This window comes from Apium graveolens, chromosome 8, assembly GCF_009905375.1.
Source record: "Apium graveolens cultivar Ventura chromosome 8, ASM990537v1, whole genome shotgun sequence".
NCBI classification, from domain to species: Eukaryota; Viridiplantae; Streptophyta; class Magnoliopsida; order Apiales; family Apiaceae; genus Apium; species Apium graveolens.
Window position 1 is genome coordinate 233,757,934 of NC_133654.1, and position 25,406 is coordinate 233,783,339.

The 25,406-nt window shown below is 34.2% G+C and overlaps 1 protein-coding gene across 1 annotated transcript; it reads left to right on the forward strand.

Moving 5' to 3' along the window:
• Window positions 1–16,442: 16,442 nt before the first annotated feature.
• LOC141678288 (ATP-dependent helicase rhp16-like) lies at window positions 16,443–24,968 on the forward strand. Its single transcript, XM_074484569.1, has 15 exons — window positions 16,443–16,627; window positions 17,929–18,998; window positions 20,273–20,395; window positions 20,488–20,561; window positions 21,306–21,369; window positions 21,466–21,612; window positions 21,693–21,778; window positions 22,039–22,108; window positions 22,459–22,587; window positions 23,321–23,539; window positions 23,865–23,969; window positions 24,059–24,211; window positions 24,354–24,442; window positions 24,535–24,615; window positions 24,696–24,968. Exons 1-15 carry the CDS (start codon window positions 16,591–16,593, stop codon window positions 24,766–24,768), a joined length of 2,520 nt encoding a protein of 839 aa, XP_074340670.1. The 5' UTR covers window positions 16,443–16,590; the 3' UTR covers window positions 24,769–24,968.
• Window positions 24,969–25,406: the final 438 nt, after the last annotated feature.

The following is a 25,406-nucleotide window of genomic DNA, read 5'->3' on the forward strand; positions in this document are numbered from 1 at the left end:
CCAGTCATATATCCTGAACATCCACTGTCCAGAACTAGGATGTTTTTCCAGTTGCCTGCAATCACAAAGACCACTAATGATTAGTTTTAAGGACCCAGACTTGCTTGGATCCTTTGGGCTTATTAAGTTTGTTAACATTTGCAGCGGATTTAACATCAGAGTTTATGTTAACATTTTTCTTATCAGAATTTACAGTATCAGACTTTGCATCAGAACTTACACTAGAAGGAATAATGCTAACTTTCTTTAAAGAAGGTTTTATTTGATAATAATCATAGTACAAACTATGATATTCCTTACAAGTATAAATGGAATGCCATAAACTACCACAATGAAAACAAGGATTTTATGGTTTAAACTTAACAAACTGACTCTTAACTCCTGATTTAGGAGGTAAAGAGTTTATATCCTTATTTTTCCTGCAAAACAAAGCAAGATGGTTAGTGTTTCCACAGTTATTGCATTTCTTTCTAGGAGCATTAGGATCGGACTTATAATTATTGCTTTTATTCACACCTTCCTTTCCATTCCTATTTTTCCTAGGTGGCTTTACCTTGTTTACATTCTTAATCTCTTTCAGCTTATACTTAAGCTGCTTCTGTGTTATTAAGCCTATATTAACTTCAGCTGGTTTATCCTGTTTTAATTTGTCAAAAGTTGACTCTGCCTTAACTTCTGTATCAATATCTTTCATCTTTTCAGAATCAGACTTTACATTTTTAGCTACAAACTTAACAGATTTACCTTTGGCTTAGTGGTCTGTTTAACAATAATTGGCTTAATTTGTTCAGTTCCTGTTTCACTTTTATCATCTCCATAGACTAAGCCCTCTTTCCAGTTTCCACTACTTAGCAAATTCTGAGTTGTTCTGCCAGAGTTAGTCCAAGTCCTGATAATCTCTCTTTCCTTTTCTAACTCAGTTTTTAGAGATTGATTCAATTTTAACACTTCATATCTAACATAAAAAGCATCATCTCTTTCTTTCTGAGTTTGATGGAACATAACTAACTCTTTTTCTAAATAGTCATTCATTTTCTTAAAAGCCAAATTTTCAGAAGTTAACCTATCACATGTTAAAGTCTGATCTCTATATCTAATGAATATGGTTTTAGGATAAGATCTCAACTCAGCAATATCATCAGTATGAAAAGCATAAGTTGTTTGAGGTACCTTTAACTCAGCAGCATCAGAACTGCTATCAGCATTTGCCATCAAGGCATAGTTATCCTCATTTTCAGAATCTGAAGTGTCTGTCCAGCTTTTCTTCTTTGTGACAAGTGCCTTACCTTTGTCACCTTTTCCTTTCTTGCAATCAGGAGATATGTGGCCTTTCTCACCACAATTGTAGCATTTAACATTTGAGTAATCTCCTTTGTCAGACTTTCCTGCTTTGCCTTCAGATTTTCTGAATCCCTTCTTATCAAAACTTCCACTTTTCCTGGAAAACTTATTTCCCCTTCTGAATTTCCTGTAGGCTATCTTTGTGATACTCTTCACCATAAGAGCACACAATCTCATCATCTCTTCATCAGCATCCATCTCAGATAGACTTTCAGTTTCTGAATCCTCATCATTATCAGAACTTGATGAATCTGAATCAAACTTTATGATGAGAGCCTTTCCTTTGCCTTTCTTTGAGACAGCCACTTTGGGGGATTCCTCTTCAGCCTTAAGAGCAACTGTCCTTGACTTTCTCCTATGTTTCTTGCTTTATTGATCCATCTCAAGTTCATGAGTTTTGAGCATACCATAAATTTCATCAAGAGCATAGTTGTCTCTTATAGTAGTTGCCTTCAAATCCCAACTTTCATGAAGAGCTAAAAGGAATTTAAGATTGGAATCTTTAAGATCATATTCCTTATCCACCAGTGACAGATCATTCAAGAGTTTGACAAATTTCTGTCATATAAACCAGTTAATGACTCATTAGGTTTTGAGTCAAAGTGCTCATACTCTTGAGTGAATATAGTCCTCCTATTCTTCTTAATTGCATCAGTTCCCTGGCATCTTGTGTAATATCCAGGATATATTGTGTAATTATTTTTGCTAATAGATAATTATTATGTATGTTCAGTATCAATTCTGTGAATTATTTGTTAAGTGTTGTATGTGTTTGGATGTTTAAAAATAATATTAATTGAGTATTTTAATTTTTTTATGTCCAAAATAAAATATAGATAATTGTCATATCTTCCTAATTATTTTTATGTTGATTTATGATTTTATAGGAAATATATGAATTTTATAAAATCTTTTTCCGAGTATTTAAAAACTATTTTATACAATCGGGAACCAACCGACGTCATCCGTTTTTATGTTTTTATAACCCGAAACTCTTCCGAGAACTCCTTCCTAACCTAATTGCAATATTCCGAGCATTTTCCATGTTTCGACTTTTTCGATCCGGCGTACGGTTTGTCCTGTGTGGGTCCCGGCGCAACATTTTCGATACATTATTCGTTTCGGTAAATCAATAAAACTCGTATTTTCGATAAACGGGATCTTTTTATTAAACTATCACAATTATCACCTCGTAATACGTGTAACCAGGCGCTGAGACCAAGACCGCAGTACAAATTGTACTGGTTTGGATAATTATCCCGAAAACCAGTACCGTTTGGATCAGTTTTTATAAATAAACGTACCATTTTATATCCGGAATGATCCAACGGGATACTAATTTTCCGTAATTATAAATAGTCTTTACCGTATTTTATTCCGTATCAAAAATCATTTGCAGACAGTAATTATATAATTTTCCAGAGAAAATACATATATTCATAAACCTTTCTGAGAATCAAACAGCAATTCGAAGGTGTTAGTGATCTTTGTTTTCAACGTTCGAGTAACCAAATCGAAGGTCTTGAGGTGTACTATCAGAATCTGTGTTCCATATCACTGCAGAATCAAAGGTTTATTTTCTGGAAATTTATTTATTTTTGAATTATTTTGATTAAAAATATGAATTTTTGTTCGGATGATTGTTTGAATGATTTGATGCTTGCATATTGTAGAGCTTGTTTTCCTAATAATTTTCATATGTCATATGACTGATTTGGAGTTCAATAACATGTTCAAAATTGAGTTTAATCTTCGAATTTTAAAATTAGGGTTTATAACCCGTATGAATGTTTTTAATTGAATTTGGGGGTTTCTTATTTCGGGATATATAGATGTTGTGGTATAGTGGGTTGTGTTCCTTGTGAAATTTGCAATCTATTCGTACAAGTTTTGCAAATCGACGAGGTCTGTAGCGAAGGGAGTTGTATTTTAAAGTTTTCGTCAAACTAGCCGGAAACCGGCGAGTTTCTTGAACATTTTCCGGCCAACTCCGGGATGATTAAAATGAATTGATGGCATGGTCGTGTTCCTTGTGAAGTGTAGATGTGATCTGGAGGTTGTGAAAGTGTGACGGTGCTGGAGACGAGTTCTCCGGCGAACCCATCATTTTCCGGCGGGGTGAACAGCAAAAATGCAGTTTAGCCCCTGTATTTTTATAGGTGATGAAGTTTAGTCCCCCAGGTTTCCAGAATTTGCATATTTTGGATTCATGTTTTAAAATTATTTAAAAATCATATTTTCTATTTATTTTAATTATAAAAATCCGTTTTTAATTTCTGAAAATTCCAAAAATTATTTTTAATTCAAAAATAAATCTGAATTAATTAGTTAATTAATTTCAGTTAATATTTAATTGATTAATTGGTCAATTAATTCAAAAAATAATTGATTAATTGATTTAAATAATTATTAATTGATTTTAATTATTTATTTAATTAGATTTAATTATTTAAAAATGATTTAAAAATTCCGAAAAATAGTTTCGAGCTTTATAATATTATTTTAAATTGTTTTCAAGGCTCGATAATTATTATAAAATTGTTTTGAAGCCAGATTTGGCCAACCGAACCCTGTTTATTACTCTAAAATTGATCCAACGTCCCGTTTTAATTCCGAGAAATGTTTTAAAAATCATTTTAAATACCCGAAAGCCTGTTTATGACCCGAGACTTCTTTATAAATGATATATCATTGATTGTTTGATGTGTTATGTGCTATATGTGACTTGTTGGTTAATTGCCGGTCTATATGTTCGGTGTTTATTTGTTTATAGCATAACTTTTAATCCGTTAATCGGATTTGGGTGAAACGAAGGGTAGATAGATTTATGTTTCGAATGAAATCGTATAAGTTGAGTATTGATAGATGCTTATGATATGTGAGCAGATGAGGCAAGGCGTAGGAAAGGGAAACAGATAGTCGAGGAGTAGACGATTGTGATTCAAAGTTAGTGCAGTATAGCAAGCTAGTACCAGGAAAGTGTTCTGAACTTTCTCGAGATATATTGTAGATAATTGATAGTCCTGTTTTATATTGCAAGTGCTCTGAAGCACTGAACCCTAAACCCTGATTCCGGTTATTGATCTTGCCCGTAAACCTTATTCTTTCTAAACCATTGATTGTTGTACACCTAGATACGAACCACAAATATACGATACTACTCCACAAATACATACAAACTAAATATCAAACACTGAATCGAATTACTTACATAGTCAAACCATTGTACCTTATGCTTTGAAAGACCAAATCCTTGAAACCTTGAAATGTTGATTCCTTTGTTATCCAATTCTTTCATTACCTAACAGCCAAGCTTTGAAATTGCCATAGTGATCCTTTGTGAAGATTGAAACCATTTCATTATCAAACATCCAATGTTTTTTATGATTCTGTTTATTGCTTTACATTGTTTATTCTGTTATTATAGAATTGGATTGTTTTTATAAAATTGTGGACCAGATTTGTGGTCAGACCATATTAATGGTCAAGTTAGGCCAATGTGTGCCTTAGATACAGTAGTTAGAGCAGTGATGTGTGCTTTGCTCGGGGTTAGTGCGTGACTGATCAGCAGCCTAACCTTGGTTTTTAAAATGAAAATATAATATCCAATTCTAAATCATAATTCATTGTTCACTTGATATCATAACCCTTTTCACTTGATGATCATTATTCTCAGTCTTGTCATTGAGACTTGCTGAGCTAGTTAGCTCACTCGTGCGATGTTGTTTATGTTCTTTTCCAGTTAAGAAGGAACCAGTTGGTAGTGAGGATCCCCACTCCAGCGCGAGAGCTAGGGGTTCAGGTTGATCGAGTTAAGCTAGTGGGCATCTTTTGAAATAATTTAAGTTTGTAAAAGTTTGTAATAATGTTTAATACTCAATTTTGAGTTTGAATAGTTGGGATTTGGACGGTTTGTAATATAAGTGTGTGTTTGGCTTGTGTGCATACTTTAACCTGTTGCGGTCTGTGGTAGTTGGTAAGTAGGGTCATTACATATTATTATTATCTTTATTATTGTTATAAGCAGGTTATAAATAAGGTGTGTGTGTGTGTGGACCCCAAACTTCTGTTTGGAGGGCGCCACATCTTGTCTCCAAGGCATCCCATATCTCCTTTGCAGTCTTGCAGTTAATTACCCTGTTTGACATGACATTATCAATGGCACTATGCAGCAAATGCCTTACCTTTGTATCCTTGGCAATAGATGAGATGTCTTCAGCTGTATACTCAGATTTCTCCTTTGGTACAGTCTTTGTTGGCTGATCTGCAACTACAACAGAGAGCTTGGTTGGCTTATGTGGTCCTTCATTAATTCTGTCAAGATATTCTGGATCTGTAGCTTCCAGAAACATATTCATCCTCACTTTCCAAATGGGATACTCAGAAGGTCTCAGCATGGGAACCCTAATTATCTCATATCGATTGTGGATTTTAGTCTTTGGAGTTTCTTCAGTTTTGGTGGGCTTGGTTGGAGTTTGTTCTTCTTCAGACATGATTGTTTTGGATATTTACTGTATATGTGTTAACAGATAGGCTCTAATACCACTTGTTAGGTCACACACACTGTAGAAGGGGGTTGAATACAGTGTATACTACAATCAAATCGAATTAAGAACACAAGTATGTAACACAGAATAATCTTACTAATAAAACAGTATTATAATGGAACCGTTCTCTCTCAGTGATAAACAGATATAACGAGAGCTGCTAGGGTTACAATGAATAATATACTCGATAATGATAACACATCTAGTGTAAACCCTATGTTGTGTTTATATACCACACAGTTACAAGATAATCTCTAATTGATATCGAATATGATTCTGTATCCTAAAATATATCAATTAGTTATCTTTTCTTCCAAGTCTTCTATTCTTCATAGAATTCTTCTCCATACATATTTCTTCTTATTTTAGTCTTGATCCTCTTTCCTTTCAATCAGCCGCCTTCCTTATCTGAAAGCCTTCTTAAGTCCTGATATTATCTCCTGATGAATATCTTCTGATATCTTAAGTTCTGATAACTTAAGTTCTGATAACTTAAGTTCTGATATCTTAAGTTCTGACTTCAGTATAAGTACTGATTTCCAGTTAAGTCCTGATTTGTCCTGTTAGTCAAGATCTGAAAACTAAACACAAATCATTATTAGACATGACAACACAAATATATCTAACAGATTTTGTTTAAGGATTACAAAATTAGATCAATCTGGTGTTCCATAGCAATCGGGGCACCCAATTTGGAAAGGTACTCAATATACCCTATCATGCTTAGAACATGCGGTCCAACCGGATCACGTTATCCCTGCTTACATGTATGAAATGATTTGAAAGTATCAAACCTATCCTGACGAGCCTGTCCTTCAAACATACGTTTAAGGTGTTCAATCATATCATAAGAATCCATATTCTCATGTTGTTTCCGAAGTTCAGCACTCATGGTCGCTAACATGAGACATTGAACATTCGTGTCATCATCGATATGTTTCTGATAAACAGTATGTTGAGCACGGGATGCTCCTTCAGGGAGAGGTGCAGGGCGAGATATATCTATTACATAGAGCTTGCGCTCTTATTTGACGACAATTCTCAAGTTCCTCTGCCAGTCAAGGAAGTTTGTTCATGCCAGCTTGTCCTTCTCAAGGACTGATCGCACAGAGAAATTATTTGAATTGATTGTCATTTGATATCTATAATGTTTAAAATGGGAGGGAGAGAAGAGTTTAAGAAGAGAGATTGAGTGAGAGAGGAGAGAAATGAGAGAGATTGAGAGATTATAGAGGAATAAGAGAGAGAGACTGTTATGTGTGTGTGTTTTTGTATATATCTAATTATATATATATATATATATTATTTTTATATAGGAAACCATAGCTTGTCACGTATCTGTGGTATTAGCTGAGAATTCAACACGTATCTGTATATAAGACACGTAGTCCCCTGGCAGCCTGATTTTGTTCCGCATTTTGCTTTTTAACGAACCAAAGTGTGGGTGAAAATAACCCGAAAAATTATCAAACTAATTTTAAAATTCTCGGAATATCTAAAAACTAGCAAAATAGAATTTTCATAATTAACTTTGGACCTGCAGTTAAATACAATCAGAAGATCATTTAAGGCTAAATAATTGACGAAATATTATTTTCTAAATTTTATAAATTTGTATAAATAATTATTGAAATTATAAAGCCGTAAAAATAAATTTAAACATAGTTCCAATATTTATGAAAATAAATCTTTAATAATACCCATGTTAAAATCAGAACCTAAATAATACAACTCAGCAATTAATAAAATAAATAATTCTCAAACACAACTAAGTCACACATAATTAATATTTATCACAATACATGGATGACGGAATCATAACATATTTTTATTTATTTAATATTCATATTTATGAAAAATAAACTCTAATATTTCTTTGAATACAATTATAATTTAATACAATTTATACGTCAAATCAACACAACAATTTGTAATACGAACAACCCATCACAGTTGTAATATTTAACACACAACACATATCTTGCAGAATAATATATTTTAATTACACAAAATACAAAGTCATTATACTATGCAAAATATGTCTCACTTTTGTATCTTTCATAATAGAAGAATAATCTTCAAGAGTATAGTCCTTCTTTTCTTTATCAACCATTTTCTCTTCTTGGCCAGCAACAGCAACACCTAGTTTCATTGTCCTATATGGACCATCATAAATTATGTTCATATATTCTGGATCTGTTGCTTCTAGACACCTGGCCATCTGCACATTCCAAATTGGATATTCATGAATCTTCAATATTGGAACCTTGATAGCCTCATATCTACTTATATTATGATTGATAAGTTGATTGGCTGGTGGATGAGGTGAGGGATTCTGTTGAGATTTCTTATCTACCATTATAAATTGAATTTAGATCTTAAACTGTTTGTATATCACCAGCAAGCTCTGATATCAATTGTTAGGACCTTAATGCAACTATAGATGGGTGAATACAATTTATGCAGATAAATCGAATTAGGTAATCAATGGATGAACAGATATCCTTGAGAGCTGCTAGATTACACAAAAAGATTTATCAATACGCGACACATAAGTGTTATCCTAATGTTATTCCCAAACAATCTAACAAAAAATTACAGAAGGGGGGTTGAGTGTAATTCTGATTTCTTTTCGAATTTAAGAATTGTTCTACCTTGAATATATAACTGTGTTTGATTTAGCTAAAGTGCAGAATGAAAATATTGAAAAAATCAAACACAAAGTAATTAAACACAAGTATTTAAAAACTTTCTGGTGGATTGAACTTTTCCACCAGAGATGTATATAAGATCGAGAACTCTGTGATACAAAGATAGTATACAGCTTCTTATAAGTAGAACTACAAACTATAGAGAAATTATTTACAGGTTTTGCTTTATCTATTTCTCTAGTTGAAATGTTTGCTTGCTTGATTAAATCTCTATTTTTTTGACGTGCTACATTTGGTTTATATATCACCAAGTTACATGATAAAAAGACAAACAAATAAGACAAAATATTTCTTAGTTTAATCACATTCATTTCTCTATCCAGCATCATTGAATATCTTCAAGTTGGCATGTAAATGAAAATGCTTCTTTATTTTCTAAAACCTGTAAATAGACTGCCACATTCCATTTGCATCTAATCAACCCATGTGACTGTCAAGTCACTATCAACTGCAATTTGAATTTAAACATCCGTTGGAATTTCATTAGATCACCTGTTGAAACTGCGTTGAATCATCTGTCGAAACTTCATTAGATCATCCGTTGAATGTGACTTGGGTCATCCGTCGAAACCTTGTAGAATCATCCGTTGAAAGTCTTCCATAACAATTAACTCTATTTCACTTATGTAAAATTATAAGGCATCTAAAATTTACAATTAGCCAACCTATTTTTGCATATCAAACTATTAGTCAACATGACTTTGAATAACCTACAACTTCTAGATCTTTAAGGTATAGTAGAATGCAAAAATGTGTTACAAAACTTATTAATACATAAACTACTCTCTCAACGGATGTTGTAGTGATCATCCGTCGAGAGTTACAAAAACACTGAATAAAATATACTAAGGTGTTTTGTTCAACTTATCGTCAAGTACACAACATATTCCTAACACCTAATATGTGCTTATATACTGCACAGTTACACAATCAATAAGGAATCTTATTCTATTACAATAAGGAATCCTAAAACATATCCTTATTTTGATTGCTACAAGAAGTAAAGTCCTTCACCGACTTGTATTATGCAAATCCTTTTCTTCTTTGATATCTCCAGACTTTCTGCTGCAGTGACTGAATACTGATATCAATTAGTGATTAGCAAATGCTGATGACAAATGATGATGACGTCACCTTCTGCTAAACTCTAATATCAAATACTATTAATAAACTCTGATAGCTTATAGGCTCTATTTTACTAAAAATATATTTTTATTATTTTAGGTTATTATAAATATAATTTATTATTTTATATATATGTTAGTAGGTAATGTGTAATTTGTCTTATAGATTCGACAAATATAGCTAATATATTTGGGTTGGTAAAAATTTTAGTTAAGTGTTATACGCCATTGCAGTGATGATCTTTTAATGTATAATTTTTATTATTGGCATGTATTTTTATATAATATGTATACTTTTTATTATTGGCATATTTTTTCCTTTTTTAGCGAAGGGTTACCATCATTGAAGGTGCTCTTATCTTATTTTACGAATCTAAAAATATGTAAAGATACTAACAAAGTCATTAAAATATTATTTTATAAAATCCAGTATATCCATAACTTTTTAAATGCCATGCGATTTTAGATGATTTTTTTAAACCTTTATTGAATATTACCGGATTTTTAAAAAATTTTAAAATTATTGATTAAATACCCCAAAATTTTAAAAAAATATTACAAACTATTCATGTGAGTTTTTCTCTCCATAATATGTGAGAGTTTTGTTTCATCTCTCCATTCATATTCATCTTTGAATCTGAATTATGTGAGTTTTTTTGTGAGTATGTCTCGGTATAATGATATCAGTGAGGAGTTATCAAATCTGGAAATCGAAGAAACGAAAAATGCAAATCTTGTTCTTGATGGGGAGGTGGAAGAGCATATCAACAAGTACAAGCTTTGTGTGGTTGGAAGGTTTTTAACAGAGAAGGGAATTAATTTTAGAGCCATGAAATCAAAAATAGCAGATGTCTAGAGGCCATCCATGGGTATTACTATTAAAGAAATTGATGAAGGTATCTTTTTATTCCAATTCTATCACAAGGACGATATGCAATGGGTGTTACGAGGAGGACCGTGGTCATTCGACAATGTCATGTTAGTGCTAAGTGAAGTTCCTGGTGGTGAGGAACCGTTAAGTGTCCCTCTCTGGCATATCAACATGTGGATACAATTGTCAGGCCTGCCATCTGGATTTATGTCAGAGTCAGTAGGAGTGCAATTGGGGAATTTTTTTGGTGAATTTATTGAGTATGATCACAAGAATAATACTAGTATTTGGCGTGAATTCATGCGTCTTAGAGTCAAACTGGATGTGAGGAAGCCCCTGAAACGAAGAAAGAAGATAACAAAAAAGAATGGGTCTGAGGTTATGGTGACATGTAGATATGAAAGGTTAGGAGAATTTTATTTCACATGTGGGGTAATGACACATACAGAGAGGTATTGCAGGAAGTTCTTAGAAAGAGATAGCAACGGAGAAATATTGGGGGAGTTGGCTAAGAGCTCCATCTCGTAAAAGCTTGGGGTCGGTAAAGAGTAGATGGTTGAGGAGGATGAAGACTCGACATGGGAGGAGAAATAAGGAAGAGTCAACGCTAAGTCACAGGCAGGAGAGCGAAGGAGCGATAATCGTGGTGATCAGTTAATCACTAGGAGTAATTTTCGGACTTAGTTGAAATTAAGCGGTACTGAATCTTATCCATTAATTGCAGATAACAGAAAGGAGATAATCAAGGAGGGAAATAATTTTTTAAACTCTAAAATTGGGCTGGATGAGGAGGAGCTTATTGGGCTTGAAGTAACAGATAGGAAACGACTAAGGGGTGGGCCAGAGTATCATGAAGTAATGGATACAAGTGGTGGGCTTGAGAAAATCACAGGACACGGGAATAATGTTACTTCTCCAGACGCGGTTCTTTCTTAAATGGATTGTACAACGTCTTCAAACAATGTATTGGATATTCTTGCAAAGCAAGCTAGCTAGTAGTCATGAAAATCATAAGCTGAAACTGTCGAGGGTTGGGGAACGCTCGGGCAGTTCATGCTCTAGGAGACGTAGTAAAGTCTCATAAACCCAATGTTTTGTTTTTCATTGAAACTTTGTCAATAAAGGAGAATGTAAGCAGGTTGGTTCGAAAATTGGGCTACGAGAATTGTTGGGCGGTTGATAGATGTGGCAGAAGTGGGGGGATAGCTATGTGTTGGGATAGAACTATTCAATGCAAGGTAGTAGAGGCTGAAAAGAATTATATTGATGTCTATATATTGAAGAATGGTAATGCAGTTTGGAGGCTAACAGGGTTTTATAGTTTCCCAGAGAGAGCGCTCCGCAGAAATTCTTGGGAGCTCATTAGGAAGTTGGCAAGTTTTTCTTCTCTACCTTGGTGTATAATAGGGGATTTCAACGACATGATTAGTGTAGATGATAAGAAAGGTCCACATAAGCATCCTCAATACCTGTTAGATGGCTTTAAGAGCTGTATTGAGGACTGTGGTTTGACAGAGTTGGAGTTAACATGTGGAAAGTTCAATTGGGAGAAAAGTAGAGGTTCGAAGGAGTGGGTAATGGAAAGAATAAATCGTGCTTTTGTTTCAGTAGGTTGGCTGCATCTGTATCTGTTATCTACGCTAAAGTTACATCACTCGACTTATTCTGATCACGAGCCTATTAAAATAGAGTTGTATAGTACAGAGCATCCAAAAAAGAAATTCAGATTTCGTTTCGAAAATACTTGGCTGAAGGAAGAGTCATTCCATAAGGAGGTGATGCAGTTCTGGAGGGCTTTGAATCCAGTTCATTTTCTTCCGAAACTTCTTGAGTTATCGATGTTTATGGAGAAATGTGGACGGAAGTTCTTTAACAAATTTAGGGAAAAAATAAGCAACCAGAAAGAAGTTCTTAGGAGGTATGATGATTGCATCGATGATGAACAGATAAAAAAGTATTTTGAGGAGCAAAGGAAGTTGGAGGATTTAATGATACATGAGGAGGCTTACTGGAAACAACGGGCCAAATCCTTCTAGCTCCTAGAAGGTGATTCTAATTCAAAATATTTCCATGTTTTTGCTACAACGAGAAAGAAATCTAATGTCATTACAATGCTGAAAAATGATGAGGGAGAAGAAGTAATAGACCAGGGTGGAATGTGTGACATAGTAAAAAAGTATTTTATTCAACTGTTTGAAGGAGGCGGTATAGAGCAGGAGTTTGAAGTCATGTATCAAGGTTCTCTAATATCTGATGAGGAAAATTTAAATTTGGTGGCAGATTTCTCATTTGCAGAATTTTCAGAAGCAGTACAACAAATGCATCCAGATAAAAGTGCGGGACCGGATGGCCTCAACCCTGCATTCTATCAGAATTTTTAGAATATTTTAGGCAAAGAAGTGTTTGTTAGCTGCTCTAAATGGTTGTATGATCTGTCATTTCCTTCCAACTTGAACGACACCAATGTTGTTCTTATCCCCAAGAAAGAGAATGCGGATTCCATGAAAGATTTACGGCCCATCGCATTATGTAATGTCCTGTACAAGATTATTGCGAAAGTGTTGTCAAATCGTCTAAAGAAGCTCTTTCCTGGTATAATCTCTGAAAATCGGTCTGCATTCGTCCCTAATTGCAGCATTACGGATAATGTTCTAGTAGCTTTTGAGTTACTACATCACATGAAACAAAAGAAGAAAGGTAATGACGGTGAAGTGGCGTTGAAGCTGGATGTTAGTAAAGCTTATGATAGAGTGAGTTAGAGTTTTCTGAAGAATCAATTACAGTGTATGGGATTTTCAATGAAGTGGATATCGTGGATTATGCTGTGTGTTACTACAGTATCATACTCAGTGAGTTTTAGTGGTAGTCAAGTTGGTCCAATTAATTTGAAACGAGGCTTACAGCAGGGTGACCCTCTGTCGCCATATTTATTTCTAATTTGTGTTGAGGGACTATCTCTTTCGTTGAGGAATGCAGCTAATGAGGGAAGTGTAACAGGGTGCAAAGTTCATGATCATGCACCTGCAGTTACTCATCTTATATTCGCAGATGACAGCTTTCTTTTTTGTAAAGCTAATATGGAGGAAGCAAGAGCTGTTAAGGATATTTTGCAGAGGTACGAAGCAAGGTCTGGGCAAGCAATTAATTTTCAAAAATCCGGTATCTTTTTTAGTTCCAATGTAAGAGTGGATAAACAGCAGGAGATCAAGAATATGTTTGAAGTTCATAATGATTTGAGTAAAGGGAAGTATCTGGGGCTACCCTCATTTGTTGGTAAGGCTAAGAAAAGAGTTTTTTATTTTCTGAAGGATAGAGTGTGGAAGAAAATTCAAGGATTGGGTATAAAGTATTTATCGAAGGCTGGTAAAGTTGTTTTGCTCCGGAACGTAGCTCAGGCAGTGCCTTCTTATGCAATGTCGTGTTTCCTTCTTCCAAAGTCGCTGTGCAAGGAGATTGAGAGAATGCTAAATAGTTTCTGGTGGGGTTAGGAGGGAAGTAGGAAAGGGATAATATGGTTGTCGTGGGCTAATATGAGTATGAGTAAGAATATGGGTGGGTTAGGCTTCCGTGATTTATATGGGTTCAATCTGGCGTTACTTGGGAAACATTGCTGGCATTTTCTGAGTAATTCGGGGTCGCTGGCGGCAAGAATCTTCAAAGTAAAGTATTATAATAATACAACTCTTTTTGATGTTGTTCGTAGGGTGGATCAAGTTATGTGTGGTCAGGTTTGTGGCAAGCAAAGGAGTTGATGAAGGATGGCTATAAGTGGACAGTAGGGAATGGTGATAAAATTAAAGCTTTCAAAGATCCTTGGGTGAGAGGGGTAAACCAGTATAGAGTAAGTAACGTGTCATCTAATGATTATGATGATATGCTAGTCAGGGAACTGCTTGCTCCTGATGCGAGATCGTGGGATGTGACAAAGGTTAACAGTTTGTGCTCAGACTATGATGCCAAAGCTTTTTTGGCGATGCTTATCCCAAAAAATCAGGTTCAAGATCATCTGGCTTGGGTGGATTCATTTGACGGTAGATACTCAGTAAAAGTTGGTTATAGGTACTGGTTAAGGCAATGGGGGGAAGGAAGACAAGCATCAAGACATAAAGGGTGGATTAATTTTTGGAAATTACAGGTGCCTCATAAAGTGAGAGTCTTCTTATGGCGTCTATGTAGAAATAATATTCCTGTGAGAAGTCTTTTGCATAGTCGGGGAGTTCAAACCACAATTTTATGTCCTATGTGTGGGTCTGATGTGGAGCATCTTTTGCACGTGTTTCTGGATTGTTGTTTTGCTAAGAGCTGCTGGAATTATATGGGAATAGATATAGAGGCTAGTGTTATTAAAAACTGTAATGACTGGCTGCTTAAATGCTTGGCTGATTGTAGTGCTGAGAAGATGACAAACATGGCAAAAGTATTGTGGGGAATTTGGTCTACGAGAAATCTCAGAGTTTGGGAGGAAAAAAGTATGACTGTTGATATAGCTATGCAATGGAGCAATAATCAAGTGATGCAGTGGCAAGAAGCTTAGAAGCAGAGAGGGAAGTATACGAATTCTAAGCAAAGTGGTTGCAGTCAGCTCATCACGAGGTGGAAACCTCCAGAAGCAGGTATATTGAAAATCAATGTTGATGCAGCGGTGAAACAAGGTAGTCCTAATTATGGAGTTGGTATGGTACTTCGAGATCAGTTGGGGAGTTTCTGTAGAGGTCGAGTTATTTGCCATGCAGGGGAAGTGGGGGTCTTTGATGCAGAGACCAAAAGAGTTTTAGAGGCCTTAACCTGGGCTACTCAGATGTGCATTCCTAATGTGGTTGTCGAGACTGATTCGTGGCTTTCAGTTCAGGCAGTAAACAATGGGTCTGCAAATTACCTGGAGGTTGGCCACATGATCCAGGAGTGTCGTAGCATTCTTAGACAAAATTCAGATTATTCAGTGTCTTTTACTAGAAAGCAAACCAATGGAGTTGCCCATCTTCTAGCAAGGGTACAATGTGCAGTTTCTTACTTTCAAGATTATCTTTCTCCTCCACACGATGTATTGGAGAGTCTTATGTATGATGTTGTTTCTATCTAATGAAATTTCGTAATTTTCAAAAAAAAAAATATTACAAACTAAACTGAATAACTTCTTATTTTAATATATTATCTTGAATCAAAATTAAATATTTTTGAATTTTTAAAATCCAGAAAAATATTTCAAAATCTTAATTGGATATATTTCTAAAATCTAAATTGAATAACTTCATTTTTTTATAAATTATGTACAATCCAAATTAAACATCCTTGAATTAAGATTGGTCAGTGAGCAATCTGTCCCGAACACTAAGAACAAGCAGTTGAATGAAAATGGGCATTACGACGGCTATGTTTACGCGAGTACCAATGTTTATACTACTCCAAATAACCACAAACCAACTCATAACCATCAATACAACCCAACTTCATCTAAAACTTATCATATCAATCCATAACCTCGAGATTTTCCAACTCATTCAACCATAAACATGAACTACTAAATATAACTTAAGATTCATTAACCAACAACCAAGTTTCAATTATCAAATCACTTCCAAATCAAATTAAACTACTAATAATCATAATTCATGCTTCTCATTCTCAAAACAAACCATTAAACTTACTAACAAATCCATTAGCTATATTTGTCGAATCTAAAAAATATTCATTAAAATCTTAATTCAATATATTTTATTTTAGAAGTATATATGGTAAAATCTTTGTGTCCAGTAGAGGATAATGGGGGAGAATCTAAAACACAATTTAGACGCCTAAATTTTGGGCCAAGAGCCCCAATCAAGTAAAAAAAACCCAATTCAACTTATAATTTCCCGCTCTCACTCGCTTCCATATATACCCCCACTCTTCGCTACAATAAGCCACGTCTCAAACCCTCACTCACTCTTGTATTTTGTTCCCTTCACCACCGAAAAACCCTAGTTCTCTCATTTCATTCCTTTCACTCAACCCCTCCGATGCAACCCAATCACAATTCTCTACCTCCGGTCAAAGGTAAAACGACTCCATCACCTTTTCATTTCTCGTTTTTAATTTAATCTTTCGTAAATTATTTGTTTTATGATCATCTCTAGAAGTTCCTGATTGTTTTAAATCGTGATCTAGATTATTTACCACAAGATTTGCTATCTATTATATCTTTAGTTGCATGTTTAATAAATTGAGCGTACACATATATGCCAAGTTTGTAATTTTGATTTGTATGCATGCTATGTCTCCTGTTGATTGTAATTTGTATAGATTTTGCTTTGATAAAACAGTTGGCAAGGGAATTTGTTCAGTTTTTCTGTTTGCATGTTGATGATGTGAGTATTTTCTGAGGCGAATAATATTTTTCGAGGGTTTGTTTAATTTGTTTCTTACGAGATTAGTTTGATACAACTGACTAAGGACAATTTTGATAACCTTTCTAGCTTGTTACGGTAAAACCCCTTTAAAGGAATATTGTTGGGATCGGAGAAAATAATCACTTTAGAAAAGTTGTAATATTAGAGGGGTTTATATATTATTATTAATAATAATTATCACATGGGACCGAGACTTTTTTATCACTTATTTAATTTAGAGGGGTTCTACTGTATATATATTATGATCAAATACAAACTAAAATTAAAATAGAATTTATAAACCAATCTAAGCCATTAGATCTACATAATCTAATGGTCCCCCCTAAATCACTCCACCCAACTAATCTGCACCCTCACACATCCAATTTCAGCTTTTCCCCTCCGTTTTTAATTTGATTTTTCCCGTCAAACCGTAATTTTTTTTAAAAAATCCAATTTCACTGTATTTTTCTATATCTCTCAACGATCGATTTGCATACCATATGTGTTATATTTCGAGTTAATTTTTAAAAAAAAATTATTTGGTTTCTAGTTTATATTCAAAATTGGTTTCTATTGGAGTAGCCCCCTATATATATATATTTTTTTATTTTTTTTATATCTATTAAGTTTTTGTCGTTATTGGTTAAGGGATTTTTTATGTAATATGTCGAGCAGGGAATGATGATCGGAAAATTCCGGATTCTGATTTTGATGGCACAGTCGACGAAAAATGTATATATCTACAATTATGTATTAATTGTGTTTTATTTTATTTTTCAAATTCACTATATCTGTATTAATTCTCATATGTGACTCTTTTTTAAGTTTTTATTATATTCATGATCATCTTGAAATGTAAGCTATGTGTTTCGTCACTGCATTATGCAATGCAAGTGATGAAACAAGCTTAAATTGATATGTTTGTTTACCTAGTATTTAATCCGTCCCCTGTTTCCCTGAATGCAGGTCAAGATGTTTTAAGGATGACCGATGAGAATGGTGGTCGACAGAGCGATTTAAAATTTGATTCAGAATCAGAAGCTGATTTTGAATTAAGTGATGATGAAAGCTTCAAAAGTAATTCTAATCAGGAAAGGCAAGTTTCGAGTGAAAAAGCAGCAGCAGTTCCTGACCTTGATGTTGATGAATCAGTTGAGAAGAATGTAAGAAAGAACGGGAAGAGGAAAAAGAATAGGCCAATATTGATGTGGGAAGTTTGGGAAGAAGAACATGAGAGATGGCTAGCATCTCATGAGGATGCGGACATAGATATAGATAATCAAAACGAAGTTGTGGCTGAAACAGCTGAAGCGCCACCTAGTTTGGTTATGCCTCTGCTGCAATATCAGAAAGAATGGTTAGCTTGGGCGCTGCAGCAAGAGGAATCTGCAGCAAGAGGGGGCATTCTTGCAGATGAGATGGGAATGGGGAAGACTATTCAAGCTATTGCACTTGTACTAACTAAGCAGGAACTTAATCGAGCAGTGGATGGAGCTTTACCCCAAACCAGTCAATCTTCTGGATTGCCACAACTTAAAGCTACACTTGTAATATGTCCTTTGGTTGCTGTGGTTCAATGGGTGAATGAGATTAGCCGCTTTACTTTGAAAGGTAGCAATAAGGTGCTGGTTTATCATGGAGCCAAGAGGGCCAAGACCCTTGATGAATTCTCAGATTATGATTTTGTTATAACTACATATTCCATTGTCGAAGCAGAATACAGGAAATATGTCTTGCCACCCAAAAGAAAATGCAATTGGTGTGGAAAGTCGTTCACTGAACAGAAGATGGATTTTCACCAAAGTTATTTCTGTAGTCCAGATGCTACTTACATGCGGCCAAAACACAGGAAGAATAAGAATGCTGGAGTTGATGCTGATGACGGAAAGAAAAAACCTCTATTGAAAGGGAAGCTTTACGATAAGGATAAGGCTCGTGGATCTGGTTCTACTAATGATTCAGGAGCTGAAAAGGGATTGTGTGAAAGAAATTGTAATTTGCACTCCTTGAACTGGAATCGTATCATATTGGATGAGGTGTGTTTCTAATGACTACTTTACTGTTATAAATTGTTTCAGACTTGGCTGCTTTAGTTGATGCGTCTTATTCTGTTTGCGTGCATATATTTAATTATGTTAATCTCATCATTATAGTTTTCGCACCGTATGTCTGTATTGAATACAGATGTTAAGTAATGAATTATGAGCTACCTAAGTTCATTAATACAAAAAATAAAATATATCTAATGCACCTTATTAGTGTATGTCTCTTCTGGTCATGCATGGAGCATGTCAATTAAAGAATTTACTCTGGAACTTAGTAAAGAATTGATATGATCAGTGGGAATAATCAACCGCAAAATGCTATCTTTAAGCAGTAGCCAAGTAAGTATTCTCTCACTAAGTTTTGAATGGGAAGTGGAACCATTACCATGGTGCATGGTCATGCACCTGCATCTATGGAAGGGTGAGGATCAGATTATTTTCTCAATTTACATGATGTCACTTAGTAGCTAATAAACTTCTATGTCCAGTAATAGCTTGACAATTAACTTGTTTTATGGTATTAATGTATATGTCTTATAGACACTGAAATATGTGTTGGAAAACTGGATTAAGAGCATCTCCAATGGTGTTTGGCTATAATTGGTTGGCTAAACCGAACCTGTAAGACAATATGTAAAATTTGTTGACAATATGTAAAATTTGTTGAATCAGTAAGACATTCTACTTCGAGGTATTGGTTATATTGGTTAGCTATATTTTAAAAATAGTATGTTATTAAAATTTTATGTTATTATAAATAGAATATGTTACTTCAATATGGTAATAAATTATTAGAATTTTTTTTACAAATTTCTTATAGGTTTGTAGTGGTTCAACAAATATAACCAACATCAAGAGGTTGGCTATATTTATAGACAAGGGGAATGTACCATTGGAGATGGATTTTTTTTACATAATCTCTATATTTTTTTATTTATAGCATGTATTCATGATTTTTAGCTAAGGGTTCTACATTGTTGGAGATGCTCTAATAGTTTTATGTGTTGGAAAACTTGATTAATATTTTTATGTGTTGGTATAAATTTGGGTTTCATATTAGTTTTAAAGGTATTCATCTGCACTTAAGAAACTTATATACTTGGTTCACATTTGACCTTGTAATTTGAAATTTTGATGCTTACATTTAATAGATATTGGATCAAGTTGTGGTAAATCTACTCTACGGGTCTTTCAAGCACCTTTTAGTATTCTACTTGAAAATTATTACCTACATTTTCTGGACGATTTTTTAATTTTTTTTATAGGCTCATTATATCAAAGATCGACGTGGTAACACTACGAAAGCTGTTCTTGCCTTAAACTCTACCTACAAATGGGCTTTAAGTGGCACTCCCCTACAAAATCGTGTCGGAGAACTTTACTCGCTTGTAAGATTTATGTACCTGAGTTAGCTTGATGTGACATACAGTTTAATTTTTATCGTTTATATGTTATTAGTTTTCTGATTTTTTTGGCACAGATCCGCTTCCTGCAGATAAGTCCGTATTCTTATTACTTCTGTAAGGATTGTGATTGCAGAACACTTGATTATAGGTATTTTTCAGGGTTAAATTATATTTCCTGAAAGATGATATGTATGTGCTTGCACTCCACCAGTACATGTTATTTTTGTTAATTTCTCAGTCGGCCTCCGAATTTATAGCCTAACATATACAAATTATTGATCACTGCCTGACAAATCAGCTAGTTGTCGTAAATAGGAAGAGATGTTAGTTAATATGCCAGAATATGTCCGTCATTTCTTCATATGTCCATTTCAGCTCCCAGTGTTGCATTTGGTTTGTCAAAAATATGTTACTGTTTATAATCATGTATGCACTAATAGCTATCAAAGGCACAAAACGCACCTAAGTGCAAAGCTACATTTGAGCATAAGCACAATGTGTTTGCCCAGAGTGTTTCATTGAAGTAAAGCACCAAATTGTGCGCACACACACACATAAGTAGATGCTAAAACATGGTTTTTTTTTATCTTGTGTGTTCTTTAATTTATAATTTAACCACTCTCATGTTCTAATGTTTGCACTAACAATTCCTATCTACAAATTGCGCGCACACACACACATAAGTAGATGCTAAAACATGGTTTTTTTTATCTTGTGTGTTCTTTAATTTATAATTTAACCACTCTCATGTTTTAATGTTTGCACTAATAATTCCTATCTTCCAATTAGATGGTGTATGCTTGATTAAGAGGATAATAATCTTCTTGCACTTGTATGCTTTACATATGATAAACTCTTTGTTATCTAACATCATTAAATCATTAACTTGCAGTTCTAACTCTGACTGTTCAAACTGCCCACATTCCTCTGTAAGACACTTTTGCTGGTGGAATAAAGTGAGTCAAAAAAGTTTAAGTTTCTTATATTCTGTCTTTTGATTTGAGTATGTACTGAAAAGTTGGAAAACTTCCTGTGACATTGTAATTATGAAGCATATTGCCACACCGATACAATCAAAAGGGCATTCGGAGTCTGGCAGAGATGCAATGATCTTGCTGCAGCACAAGATCTTAAAAAGCATTCTTTTAAGACGCACTAAAAAGGGTAGATCTGCTGATCTCGCGCTTCCTCCCAAAATGGTAACTATAACACTTTCGTATGCTGCAAGGTGCTAATGCGTATTTACTCCAGTATGTCATGCAATATTATTTTGTCTCAGATGTTATTACGACGGGACTCACTGGATATTAAGGAAGAAGATTACTACACCTCACTGTACAATGAAAGTCGGGCACAATTTAATACGTGAGTCAACTAAATCATTCTCATTTTGGTTTCAATTTTAAATCTGTATGGTCTGTTTCATCTGACATTTGTAAGCTGTGTCTTAAAGTTCTTCCCCACTGTGTTTGAATTATTTGGGATCGCTATCTAAGGATACCAGTGCTTGAATCAATACCAAAACTAATGGTTAATAATGTCCAGAGTCACGTAGATTTTTGTGTCATGACAACGTCTGCTTCATCCTTACCTGTACGTAACTAAATTATCTCATGCATGTGCAGATATGTCACAGAAGGAACTGTTGGGAATAACTATGCCCACATCTTTGATCTCCTCACGCGTTTGCGACAGGTGAAGGTTTTACTTTCTACAAGCATCTTTATATTATGCAAATTTCTTAATATTTCTGCATATATAATTGCAATAATAATAGCAGCTTTTCGTCTAATTGTCGATTATCCCTTAGAAGGGAACTACTCAAAACAATATTATTAAATAAAATTGCATGTGTATAAATAATTTCTGAAATGATGTATGTGATTGATTATTTAACTAGTTAGTGTAGTCAAACTTGAGATATGCAGCAGTTGGTCTACATTTTAGCAGTATATTTTGTCATTGATGCTAATTTTAGTATAAATTAATTATGAGATTTTGTTATCGTCTTTCAACCCTAACCATACTTTCTGATTATATAATAGGCTGTAGATCATCCATACCTTGTGGTATACTCTAAAACTCCCAGGAGAAGAAACCCAAGTGTGATACAGGATGCTAACAATGGTGAACTGATATGTGGGCTGTGTCATGAATCTGTAGAAGATCCTGTGGTGAGTTCATAATGAATTGTTTTTCGAGTATTACTTTTGTGTCTACTGTGTTTATTCTCCTAAGAAATATATAAGAACGATATTGGAAGTCTTTTAGTTCTTCATTTTAAAGACAAAGTCAAATTTTAAATTGTTTTAAGAGACAAAAGCACAATCCGTATAAACAGTAACTGTCCATTTGTATATAAGTATATCCTTTTATTTTGTGAAAGCCTTTTTACCAGTTGCAAATCGATTCTTTCAGCACCGTCATAAAACACATTTAACTTGATTTGCATGTAAATATACCTTGATCATTGCACCACACTCGCGTAATTTTCAAAAGCTATACCACTTTCCAGTTTGGTACAAGTAAAGCTTATTGGTTTGTAGTTTAACACTTTGGTCCGGAGATAATATCATATTGACAGATTATATACTCCTTATGGCCTATGCATTAAGAAAGATGTTTAAAGCATGAGATTTAATATCTTTTAGCTTAGTGCATGTCAGAAGAACAGTACTATTTTACTATCTTATCTGTATTGGTAACATTTATATATGTTATATATTGAAGCCAAACAAGTGATAACTAGAATTTTCGGTCTGTAAAAATTATATGAGATTCTTCTCTTTAATCTGTAACAAGTTTTAAGATAGGAACTGTTTCTGTGGAATTATATTGATTTAAATATGATCTCTCCTTCAGAATAGAATCTTCTGCCTACTTATAGAGCTTATGTAATTACTTCAGGTCAGTGCATGTTCACATGTCTTTTGCGCATCTTGTTTGATCGGTGCTGAATTAGTCTTATGCCCCACATGTAAGGAGCCACTTACTGCAGATTTTGGTACAAAGAAAGACCAAGGAGATGAGGAGACTAAAACAAGCATTAAAGGTTTTAAGCGCTCAAGTATTCTCAACAGAATTCGGCTTGATGACTTCCAGACTAGTACAAAAATAGAAGCTTTGGTAAATTTCTGATTGTCCTTTTACAACCTTTCTTTTGCTGTATTTTTGTCGATAATGTACTTTTACTCTTACGTTTCCTCTTACGTTTCGGTTGTTAATGACCTTTTTGACGGAACAACAGGAAGCTGCTAAACTATTTAAATTTACTTAACAGTATGATCTTGTTTATCTAACGCAGTGTTCATAATAATTTGCTACTTCCTATAGTGATGCTTCCACTCACCCTTAAAATCAATTCAAACTCCAGATATCCTAAACACTTGTGCCTATATCTCATATCATTAGTAGTATTTTGACTAATATGAACTTTGATTTAAATGTATAGAGGGAAGAAATCAGGTTTATGGTTGAGAGAGACGGTTCTGCAAAAGGAATTGTTTTCAGCCAATTCACATCATTCTTGGACTTAATTCACTATTCTCTGCAGAAGGTGGGTGGTAAATTTTGCAAGCTATAGTTTTTTATATCTGCTTCGTCATCAAGCAGACTACTATTGTTTGATGTTGAAACATTTTGTAGTCCGGAGTTCAGTGTGTTCAGCTGGATGGATCTATGACTATGAAGGCAAGAGATGCTGCCATCACAAGATTTACCGAGGATCCAGATTGCAGATTATTTCTCATGAGCTTGAAAGCAGGAGGGGTTGCACTTAATCTCACAGTGGCATCACATGTAAGAGAATAATATATTGCTAAATCTGAAATGCAACCATATAGAGGCTTGTCTTTCTTTTTTGGCTTTATGATAGGAAGGTCATTGTTTAATTTGATATTGCAAAGAAATGACTTAGTGTGTTTTGGTTTTTGACGTGCAGGTTTTCTTGATGGATCCATGGTGGAATCCTGCAGTTGAACAACAGGCCCAAGACAGAATACATAGAATTGGGCAGTTCAAACCTATAAGGCAAGTACAATGGCTATGTAGTTGCTTGCATCAGTATTTTATTATTATATCGTGCAACTCTTCTCCTAAATCTCTTGTATGAAAATTTGTAGGGTTGTCAGGTTTGTAATAGAAGGCACCATCGAAGAAAGAATTTTGACATTGCAAGAAAAAAAGGAACTAGTATTCGAAGGGTACGTATCTACTCACCGAATTCTCATGTTAAAAATCATAGCTCCATCTAAATCAATCATTATGTTCTGCCTTTTTACAGGACCGTTGGTGGCTCGGCCAATGCACTAGGAAAGTTAACAGAGAATGACATGAAATTTTTGTTCGTCACATAAAATTCTGCAATAGCATATGAAGCTTGTTGCTTGTTGTACCTTGTTGGAATTCTAGTTTTGTTATGTTAACTTTTGCTTTTTGGCTGATACCCCTGCACAGTCCAAGTGCTGGAGGTTCTCAGGTGATAAAAGATTACAGGAAGGTTCAGAGATTTGTAACAACTCAGTTTTTTGGATTTGAGTCTGGTTTTTAGATTTTAGTCTGGTATTTCTTATATTTGAAGTGCTTATGTGTATTTTATGTATGCATGTGCACAAAAAAATATATGGATATTTGCATGGTAGTGTTATTTCCAGAGTAAATATTTAAGTTCCAGAGTAAAAAGTTACTGAAAAGACCAAAATGCCCTCATTATTTTTTTTTGCTTTTCAGTATTGTGCTGACATGAGGGGCAGTTTTGTCTTCTTAATAGATTTTGCTCTGGAGCTAAAAATGTTGCTCGGATATAAAACTTTCCATAACTTATATGTAACTTATAAATTAGAAATGCATACAAATTTCAATTTGTAAGTTACTTACAAGTTCATGAAAATTATATTATATTTATATTTGTGCTGTTTGAAAGTTATTAGTAAATATTATTTTATAATATTTTAAATGTGATTACTTTTTTCTAATTTTTTATGTTTGTTTTCAA

Coding starts and splice junctions, on each gene's coding strand:
- LOC141678288 (XM_074484569.1), top strand. CDS start 16,591: ATGCAACCCAATCACAATTCTCTACCTCCGGTCAAAG. Junction 21,779..22,038: donor AGTCGGGCACAATTTAATAC/GTGAGTCAACTA, acceptor ATGCATGTGCAG/ATATGTCACAGAAGGAACTG. Junction 22,588..23,320: donor AATCTGTAGAAGATCCTGTG/GTGAGTTCATAA, acceptor TAATTACTTCAG/GTCAGTGCATGTTCACATGT.